The 10,849-nt window shown below is 51.5% G+C and overlaps 1 protein-coding gene across 1 annotated transcript; it reads left to right on the top strand.

Moving 5' to 3' along the window:
• The first annotated feature begins 1,826 nt into the window (after positions 1-1,826).
• Positions 1,827-10,486, top strand: AMIGO1 (adhesion molecule with Ig like domain 1). The gene has a single exon (XM_083745267.1). It carries the CDS (start codon positions 2,963-2,965, stop codon positions 4,535-4,537), a length of 1,575 nt encoding a protein of 524 aa, XP_083601393.1. The 5' UTR covers positions 1,827-2,962; the 3' UTR covers positions 4,538-10,486.
• Positions 10,487-10,849: the final 363 nt, after the last annotated feature.

The raw sequence follows: 10,849 nt of genomic DNA, 5'->3' as shown, positions 1-10,849 counted from the left end.
AAAGGCAGGTTTACACATTGCATTTGAGTACACACATTTACAGCTGTACGACACCACTGTGTGCCACTGTAGGCAATTCCACCACAGGCAGGAGGATCACACATGACACTTGTGGTTGTGTTTGTTGTCGCTCTGTCTTTGTTGTTTTGCATGTCCGAAGGGACACATTTTGTACATGTATGTTGAAAAGACACAAAGTGAGAGGCAGGCCTTGCAACACCTTTTGGTCTCAAAACTACGCCCCCCCCCCCCACACCCTGGATTTGCTGAGTAGGGATAAAAAGTAGGCAAACACCATTTTAAATTGAATGCTCCCCTTATTGGCTTATATAGTGTTATGTGCCCAGGGCTTTGCAGTTTAAGCAAAAAACTGAAGAAAAGGGACAGGTCTATAGCCCACAGACCTGGCAGCCCGAGGTCTGACAATGTAAAAAAAGAACAGAAGGACTGAAAGGCAAAGATAGCAGCAAGGGATGAATGTAACTACAGATACGCTTTCTATTGTGGCTTGAAATGAAGAAATTACAGCCAATGTTAAGGTTTAGATTTGAATTGTAAATGTGGCATGCAAATCCACTTTAAGCATCACTGGCAAAAACAGCCTTAACCCTTTCTCTCACCTCATCCTTATGCTTGCCTGTTATTTAGGAAGAAAATTCCAGGTATGTTTTAAATTATTTAGAAATAAGTGAACCCCCAGTTTGGATGGGGTAGTATTCCCCCTTAAAAGCAGATTTACTGCTTGGGGCAACTCTTGTATTGAATACTAGTGCAACCACTAGGGGCCAAGGTCCATTCAGACCCCCCCCCATAAAAATATTTGAAGGGGCTGGGCCCTCTCAAAGTTGATGGACATTGCCATTCAAATGGTGTGCGTACACCATGTCATGTGATCAATTATGCAGAGCGGGGCTTACCTCCCCCCCCCCCATTTTTTTTATTCAAGTGTCATGCCTGCTTCTTGAATGCCTGCACGAAGCTTCTGCAGCCAATCGGAACCTGCGTTGGACGTTCAGGTTCCAAAGAACATTCGCAAACCGGAACACTCACCTCTGGGTTTGCGGTGTTCGGGAGCCAAAACATTCGACGCTCAAGGTATTTGACTTCCAAGGTATGACTGTACCTTGGATTCTTCCCACAAACCGGAGCAAGATTGCACTGCTCTGGTTCGCCAGAAGCAGCTTAGTCATGCTGGCCACAGGACCTGGAAGCTTCCTGCGGACAAACGCCGGCTCCCTCGGCCAGTAAAGCGAGATGAGCGCCGCAACCCCAGAGTCCTTGTGGACTGGACTTAGTCAGGGGTCCCTTTACCTTTACCTTTACCTTAAGTGCAATATACAATGTGACACTAGATGGTGATAGTGAGCCTTATGGAAAATTCAATGTATTTTTAAAAACGCTTTAAAAACAAGCCTTTTCAAAACGGTTTTTATATGTGTGTAGATTCCACCCCAGTAATTCCACGTTGCCCGTCGCAGCGCAGGCTTCCTGCGCTCCTGCAGCATCAATAGCTAGATCTCCTGCCGGGGGTTTCTTCGCTACCAATTCGCCGGTTCAAAGCCTGCCCCACTTCCTTGGTTGGGTAGCTCGCCTCCAACCCTTCGAACTCGCTCTTCCAGAGGCAGCATCTAAGCCGGACTGGAGGTGCGCTTCCCCATTCCTGCATTTCCCCCCACCGTCCACCCTCAATAAATATCATGTTTCTCAAAACAGTATCATCGCATGATTCAAACGACTCTGCAGCGGCTTTCTTTTCAGGAGGAGGAGGCAGAAGCAGCATCCCTTCCTCTAGCGCGCAGACGCGGCCTTGGCGAGGGGAGCGCGGGCTGCTCTCGCTCGTCATCTCTCCAGCGCCTGCCAAGGAGAGGTTTCCAAGCGGACCTCGGGGCCAGCAACGAAGGCGGGGAGGACCCGGCAGAAGGGCCAGGGGGCACCTTTCCAACTTGCCTCCCCTCACAGATCTAGGGTGCACATCACCGGCACCCCCCAAAAAAAACCACACAGCTCCTTGCACGTTGCTATAGAGAGAGGGGGGTGTGCGTGTAGCAGGGGGCAGCAATCTTCTCCAGTAACTGTGTCTCGCGGGGCCAAGCCTCCTCTGCTGACAGGCTGTGGGTGGGTGCGAGTGTGCCAGGAGCTGGTGTACAGGAGGAGCATCGCAGGCTCTCATTGGACGCGCGCGCGCAGCCAGCCAGCCTCCCTCCCTCCCTCCTTGCACTCCAGCAGCCTGGCTGAGCCTTGGCTGGTGCTCCTGCTCGTCGGGCTTTCCACTTCACTGCCGATCCTCCCCGCACCGGAAGCCTGAGGCTCCGCCTTCCTCGGCATCCAGCACCGGGAAAAGCCCCCCGGGCACTTCCAGCGGGAAGCGCAGCACTACGCCCGGCTGGGCAACCCCCTCCTCGCCACTTGGCGGCGGCGGGGCTGCGCGGGTTCCGTCCAGAGCAGCGGCTGCTTCGCCTTCCGACCCGATCGCGCCCTCGTCGGGCAGGAGAGGCCCCCGCGAGCCGGGATGGGCTGAGCGCCCGGGGAAGAAGCAGCCGAGAGGAGCTCGTGGGCCGGCGAACAAGTGAGTGGCCGGCCGGCTGGCTGGCTGGTTGGCGCTGCTGCTCCGGGAGGCTGTGCGCTTGGTGCAATGCAACACCGCGTGGCCGCCTGCAGGGCTCCGCGGCGGACATGCTGAGCAGGGGAGGAGCCGGCGGGAAAGCGCCAGGCGAGGTCGGCGGCTCCGCAGCAGGGCTGGAGGGAGCGGGCGCCGCCAGCTCGGCCTTCGCCTTCCGCAGCAGGTGGATCCCGCAGGCGCGGCTCCGGGGATGAGCCCCGCGGGCGCGCCGCCTCCTATCGCCCCGGTCAGCACGCACTCGCCGCCGCCGCCGCCAGGGTCGGACCCTGCGCTCCCCCCGATGGTTCCCGCCCGCCTGCTTCTCTGTGACAGGGACGTGACCTTCCCTGGCTGAGCCTGACGATGTGGGGTCAGGATGCCTCGGTGCCCCGACGTCGTCTGGCGCAACCTTGCAGGGGCGCTCCTTGGCTGCTGGCGCTGCTGCTGAGCTTGGCCCTTGCCCGGAAAGGGGGCTCGGCGGCACACTGCCCCAGCAAATGCGTCTGCGCCAGCAACATCATCAGCTGCTCCAAGGCCAACCTGAGTGTCTTCCCCCATCCCCTTCCCTCGTACGCGGCTGCCCTGGACTTCAGCTACAACCAGCTGACGCGCCTGCGGGCGGAGTGGGCGCCTTCCCCGCTTCGCCACCTGCACTCCCTGTTCCTCAGCCACAACGGCCTTTCCTTCATCTCCACGGAGGCCTTCACCAATGTCCCTCACCTCAAGTACCTGGACCTCTCGTCCAATAACATCCAGGAGCTGGGGGAGAACCACTTCAGCCACCTGGTGAAGCTGGAGGTGCTGCTGCTCTACAGCAACAAGATCTCCAAGATTGACCGGACGGCTTTTGAAGAGATGACCAAGCTCCAGAAGTTGTACCTGAGCCATAACGCCATCAGCCGCTTCCCCCATGAGCTGCTGAAGAAGGACGAGGGGGGCTTCCCCGAGCTGGCCTTGCTGGACCTCTCTTGCAACAAGATCAAGGATATTTCCGTGGACGAGGTGAACAAGCTCCCGGCCTGGGTGAAGAACGGCCTCTACGTCCACGGCAACCCCCTCACCTGCCATTGCTCGCTCTACACCCTCTTCACCCACTGGCAGAAGCGGCAGCTGAGCTCCGCCACGGACTTCAAGGAGGAGCTCAAGTGTCTCCAGAAAGACAGCAAAAGCATCAAAATCTCCAGCCTCAGTGGCCCAGGGGGCATGAACTGCAGTGAGTTCAATGAGCAAGTGCTGGAGGTCCATCGCGGGGAAAAGGTGATCATCAACTGCGACACGAGGCAGCGAGGGGTGGTGATCAGAGAGTGGCTGACCCCCCGCTACGAGCGTGTCCCCCAGGAGGGCGACAACAGCTCCATGACCATGCTGACCAACGGGAGCCTTCAGATCAAAAACATCAGCGTGGAGGACATGGGTCCCTATACCTGCTATGCGGTCAGCCAGGTGTTCAACGAGACCCTCTATGTGCACGTCACGGTCCACAACTACTCCTTGCATGGGACCCCGGACACCCTCAACACCGCCTACACCACGCTGGTGGGCTGCATCCTGAGCGTCATCCTCGTGCTCATCTACCTTTACCTGACCCCCTGCCGCTGCTGCTGCCGCAATGGCGAGAAGCAGGCCAGCCAGCGCGAGGACAGCATCAACTCCTCGGTGCTCAGCACCACACCCAACCACAACACCGGTGGAGGCAAGGAAGGGCTGAACCGGCACATGGCGCCTGGCAACGCGCAAGGCCAGAATGGCAAATGCAAAGCCAACAGCTCCCCCAAGCAGGCGGCCAAAGGGTCCCAGAAGGCAGAGCGGAAGATGTCGGATGCGGACTCTGTCAGTTCTGTCTTCTCCGACACGCCCATTGTGGGGGCCTCGCAGGGCGAAGGCGGGAGAGGATCCGGCAGGGATAAGGCAGGGGCTGAATTAGTGGGGCTGCTGTGATCGTTCTGGCACTGGGAAACAAGACTGAGGATGCAGCCACATCCCTTAAGGCATAACACTATTCTCTGGTACTGTTCTCCGACCTGCCACAGTATGTAATGGCATTGCTTTGTTACTTTCCTCCTGTCGAGCCCACAGTCCAGTGTCGAAAACCTTGATCTCCCAATATTGCTCTTGAAGCACAGTCTGTCCTCAGCCCTCCGTTTCTTTGGAATGACATGATTTTTCAGATTGCCCTCATGGGAACCTTTGTGAGCATCTCAGCCACGGGCAAAAGGGTCCAGCAGACTTCACTAGGTTTTCCTGCATCCTGCTGTCGCTTTTGCTTACTTTCCCTGGGAGGGGCTTTCCCCCCAAGTCTCTGTGCTGGTATGAATACCAGAAGAGCAGCCCCGGCTCATCCGCTGCAGCAGAAATGGCAGTGTCACCTTCAGAGACTTAACAATATTAGGGTGGCATAAGCTTCCGTAGGTGGCAGCCTGCTCCATCGGATGTTACAAAGGGGCCTAGAAACCAAGGTTTTTGTTCGCCTTCATGCAAATTAAATCATATTCATCTCCACAGTAGCTCCAGAGATGGCAGAAACCCCAATTAGCCACGGTATTGTGGGAGTGTGGTGGGGGAAGTTGACTTTTTAAAAAATGGCTCAATAATATTTTTTTTATATATCTATATATATATATAAACTCTTGCTACAAACAATTATTTATTTATTTATTTTTACAGAAAACGGAGGTTCCCACCATTACCAGGCTTTTTCAGGACATAATTCAAATAATTTTTCTAGTAAGCAGGCAGACCTGTTTTGGAAACCTCTGCTCTCCCTTTTTCCTTTTTTTTTCTTTTGGTGGGACTATGACAGAGATAAAAACTGAATTTTTAAAGAAACATAGTAGAGAGGAGAGTTTAGTTACGCAGTCTTTCTTCACTAGGAAGCTCTTGTTAAAACATAAAAGGAGCTAAACCCAAACCTTCGCGGCACCCAAATGCAAGAAGGGAACCAACAGCCTTGGGAGCTGGCAAGGTGGGATTCCTTATCCCCCCTCATCCAAAACCCATCCTGCTTGCTCCAAGATGCAGCAGAAACAAGAACATGGGGTGGCATGTCCCAGATCTCCTGCTTTCCCCTCTCCGCAGCCTGCTTGGCAGATTCCCATTACTGTGGCCACCCAATGGGTCAAGCTGGGGGTCCAGAGCGCAGCTCTCCGTCTTTGCAAAACTTCGGCAAATTTGGAGACTGTGGGAGGCTATCTAGATCTTGGAAACGCCAAAGCCATTGGGCAGCCTCTTCACCCTGCTTTAGGAGACCAAGCGGTAGACAACCTCCAGGTGCTTTATGGGGAAAGCAGCTGAAATGAAGGTGCCGCTCAGCTCCCGTCAACAGCCATGTTTAGGAGCGTTTCCACCCAAAGAGAGGCATGTGCTGCCTTTGAGCCTCGCCCTGTGACATACACCACTGTATGTGACTCAGGCAGTGGGGTGTAGAAGCAGCAGAGAAGAGGGAGAAAGACTGAGCATTCAAGATAAGTCTCTGTATTAAATATCTGGAATTGCACTGACTGTGCTCTTTGTGGGGCAGCTGGCATGACGTCACTGGAGGTGAAGCAATTGCAGTGAGAAGGTCCCTGTGCAAAGCAGGGGACTTAACCCTGCACCTATTCTCAAGGGATCTAACAGAGAAGGCTGAATCCCACCTGCTCTGTCCAACTCAGAATGCTCCATTGGAAATGGCTGGATTTGAAAAGCCATGTGGGGTTGCCAAGGATGGGGGAAGGCCCTTGAGACGGTCCCCTTGCAAAGGTTTCCCTTTGATCTGCATTCAGGCTCCATCAGTTTATCTGTTGGCTGAAGTGGGAAATGAAAGGGGAGAGTTCAGGGCTGGTGTGCAGAGGCGACACTATAAGCCATAAGAATGTATTGCACAAATTTGTGAATGGGTCCAAAGCAGCGATAAGTCCTGAAGAGCACAGCTCTGTGCTATAGCCATATGAACCCTGCTCACAGCCCTGAGGCTCATTGCAATCAGTCAGTTAGGGAGACGCCCAAGAACAACCTGAGCCCAAAGTGAAGATGGAAGTCAGCTGTCAGGGGCAAATCTCCCATCTTAACTGACTCGCTCTGGGGCTTCTGCTTGCTTTCTCTGGCATGTTATTGGGAAGGAGAAGTCCTCTAATTGAAGCAGCAGTCCAAGTGAGGTGCCTGCAAGCCAGAAGAGGGAGGAAAAGGAGAGGCTGAAGAATTAATAGAATGAGATGAATGAAATGTGAGGATGGTGAAAGCAGGGGAAATTTAGCAATAAGACAGCTGATTTTTATAAATCTGTGGTTGAATTCTCTCTAGCTCATCTGGAACCATGGTAGGTTGCCATGTTCTGACCCCCTTCGTCCCCTTACAGATTTCTTCTGTCAATCTGTTTTCTGAGCAAAATCAGAACTATTTTAGAGTAAGCAAAAGACAGGACAGTTTTCCCTGTGCATGTTTGCTGGATGAGGAAACATATCAACTAGGGCTGTTGATGTAAATACAAAAAAATTGATGACCTTGTACTGTAACAGTATAGGCTACATATTTATTCATGCTAGGACATTTAATAGCTGTGAAGCTCTTATACTTCTCGGGGGGGGGGGCGTTCAGGGAATGTGAGAGCTCCTTTTGGCTACCTGTTGACTTCACTGCTGCTTAACCCCTTTGCTTCTTGGGCTGGAAAGATCCATGCTGCAGATAATGAAAAAAAATCACAGATTGCACTCATAGCAGAAAGCTATCTGCCTTCCCCATCTGCAAGCTCTTATAGATGGGATGAAGGGAGAAGGGTTTGCAGCCTGAATCCCTACAGACCTCAATCAGCATATGGCCAAAGGGCCACAGATACATAATGCAGATGCAGCAGTGTCAACTCTCTCATGCGCACAGCATGTATCTATCACATTTAATGGGGAGAGGACATATAAAATTGCCTCATGCTGGATAAGACCATCTGTCCAACTAGCCAAGTATTATCCACTTTGGCCGGCAGGGATTCTCCCAAGGACACAGACAAAGGTTTTCCCCAAACCTGGTATCTGATATCTGCTAATGAAAGATGCCAGGTATTGGACATGGGACTTTTTGCATGCAAGCCTATGTTCTCTTAAGCAGCCGCCCAATGCCCAGTTCTCGTCTACTGGAGATGGGTGAACAGAATGCTAACATGAGTTGAAGCGAGGATGGAAGCAGCCTATGTTTCAGTATGCACATGTGTGCAAGTACGAATTAGCATGTGTGGGTACCCACACTTTTAAACCCCTGTTCAGAACACCTCCTAGCCTCTAATGTTATACTAGAAAAGCTTAAGTTGTGCGAGTAGCAGGACTCACCTCTAGAACCTTTCTAGGGAAAAGGGACATGAACTAGTAGGATTGTCGTTGCATGGACAATCTGCTCAGCAAACCCTTCCCACTCTTGTTCCTCTTTGAAGAGCCATAAATACCCATACTCGTTAATAGAGTAATCCCTTGTGATGCTTTCCCAGGATTCCTTGGTCCACCAAAGAGGAAGCAGAACAGAGGACTCTGGGATATCCCCGTATCACTGAGCTTGATCTTGGCAAATTTGCTTCTTTGTGTGGAAATGCCCTTGGCAGTGTGAGGCAAGGAGCCCAGAGTTTTAGGCACCACAACGTGTGACATGAACAGCTCATACTGGGCTATGAACAAGGATTCATTGGGGTGTGTTGTTGTGTTTTTTAGCTTGATCACAGGGAATTGTGCAGAAGGAAACCTTGCAAGTGTTGGTTGTCAGCAGCTGACATTGTTGGGAACCATTTCTTCCTTCTGAGCCTTCTGGCCCTACCACTCTTCCCCCTTGCTGTCACTGCCTGTTCTCCTGCCCACTCAGAGCACATGCACAAGGGGAAGAGGGAGCAGACGGAGCAGTATCTGTTGTGTGCCTTGCATTCTCCGTCTGGGGGGCTGTGTGATAACAGACAAAATAGGCAGCAGGGACAATCTTGTCCAAGCATATCCCATTCCCGAAACCCAGAGCTACCACCATTGGGAGGAGATATTTCTGAAAGCTCGGTGCAAGAAAGCCACTGGGACCAACGGTCTAGTGCAGATGTAAGACTTCCACCCCTGAGCCCTGGATCCAAACCTCCCTCCCATCTCTCCTGTGCTTAATTCTGGTTTGGTGGTATTCCTGCACCATGAACCCTAACCCTGGCATGGCAATGCCATGGTGATATATAACAAGGTGCTGAATCCTAGTAAAACCAGTTCTGAGCTTTTCTCACCCTTTGATTTCATAGCTGCCCTCTTCTGGTGCCCATCAGGGACTGGGTTGTAGGCCAATGTCTTAAGAGTGGCAGGACCCCCATCCTATTTTGTGGCCACTCAGGTCACTCCTTGCACCCTCTTGGTCAAAGCAGTGAAGAAAGGAGCTCTTTTTGCTCCTGTCCTACAGGTGGATGTTGCTACGCCTCATCACTAAGGCAACCTTTTTATTCCATTGAAACTGGCACAGTCACGAGTGGATGCCACCCACATGGTTTCCCTGTTGCAAGCTCTAGGCTGGTTGCTGAAAGGGAGGCTCTGCCTGCTCTCCACAGGGTGCCAGAACCACTCGCCTCTCAGCAAACCACCTGCTTGTGCCTGCTGTCTGTGTGCAACGTGCCACAGGGTCCCTGCTGAGAATCTAAATATGCTCTGAGTCCACACTAAGCTGCCAGGAGAGAAATATCTTCCTTCCCTTACTGGATAGGGCATCCAAAGGAGTATATATATTTAGTGGAGGTAAGAATAAGGAACACAGCTAGAAATAGCTCCGCTATGGTTGTGGGTACTGAAGTCCTCCTTAGGATCATGCACTGGGCCTGGTATTTACTTTTGTTAAACAGCATAAAGTGCTCGATCCTAACTGAAAATAATCCCTTGATGCCGCTTCCTAGCTGTTTAAAGAGAGAGAATGTGAGTGAATTCCCCCCACTGCCATAATATGCAGTGCGCTCCTTCAGACAAGCAGAAAACAAATAGGCTTTCCCCCATTTAGTTTGACCTTCTGGCTTGCTCATTAATGATTGCCATCTTTGTGGGTTTCTAAGGCTCCTGAATGTTAGGCTATTTTAGAAGGTTCATCTATTTAAACCAAGATATGCAAATCGCTACCACTGATTTCATTTGCTGTCGGCTCCTGCTCCCACGCCTGGGTCAGCTACCAACATTCCACATAAGCATCTTGAGGGGTTTTAGTTGAATGAGACTTTGGGGATGAGAGCTGCGCTGTCAGATCTGCAGTGGTCAAACGTGAATCTGCCCTGAATCTGTCTGCCCTACTGATAAGGTCAAATGTAGAGTGTCAGCACAGTGGGAAGAAGTCAAGCTGCACACAGCACAATCCTCTTTTTTTAAAGGAACCTTTGTATGTGCTCACCATTCCTGGTGCCTTAGGCAATGCGTGAGCATGACAAATGTGCAGTGCAGCTGCAAACATGCTTGGGAAGGGAGATGAAGGGGGAGTCTGGGGCCTAGACAGAATGGCTGGCAGCAGATGGTTTCTTAGGAGATTACTGGAAATCCCCACCCCCACCCCTTTAAAAAAAAAATGGAGGGAGGGCAAGGCAAGAACAAGATTAGGGATGCATGTATTTATGTATGCAAAACAAAAGGCAGGCTTCCCACTGTTTTACTGCACTTTTCTGAATCCATACAGCACAGCCAAGAAAGCTCCCCTCACACCATCAAGAAAGGTTGCCCAATGCTTGTAGTACAGCATGGCCCCATCTCTCACTCCCCCCATTCTGTGGTTTGCAGGTCAAGCAAAATGTTATTCCAACCTGCAGAGGATGCATACATGCTTATCTGTTCCAGGCAGAGACAACAATCCCAAAGAGTACCTGGGCTGCATTTCTGTTGAGAAGTCTGTACTCTCCAGCATAGACATAGGTGAAAATAAAACATGTTTTATGAATACGCACCTGCAAGGATCTGTCTCTTTTTTCCACCATTTTCCACCACCATGATGAATATTGACTTCGGTGTTCTCAATCTGGGCCCAAACACAGAGGCAAGCCTTGGCCATGGATCTTCAGTAAACTTTCATCAGAATTAAATGTAGCTGACTGCTCCTTCTGGGTGTAGATCTGGCATCCCTAGAATACATCAGCAGTGATCCAGCACATGTTTTATTTTTTAGGGTCAAATGTGGATCTCATGGCAGCTTCTCTCATGCATGTCACACAAGTGTTGCCCACCAAGCTAGCAAGATTCAACACCACATACGTCCCAGAAGTGCAATGAGTTTATAGAGTAGCCCTAAAGTATCAATGGCAGAGCGCAG

Source organism: Podarcis gaigeae (genome assembly GCF_964106915.1).
Source record: "Podarcis gaigeae genome assembly, chromosome: 6".
Classification (NCBI taxonomy): Eukaryota; Metazoa; Chordata; class Lepidosauria; order Squamata; family Lacertidae; genus Podarcis; species Podarcis gaigeae.
Note: the sequence above shows the minus strand (reverse complement) of the source record. Positions and strands in the feature narration are given on the sequence as shown.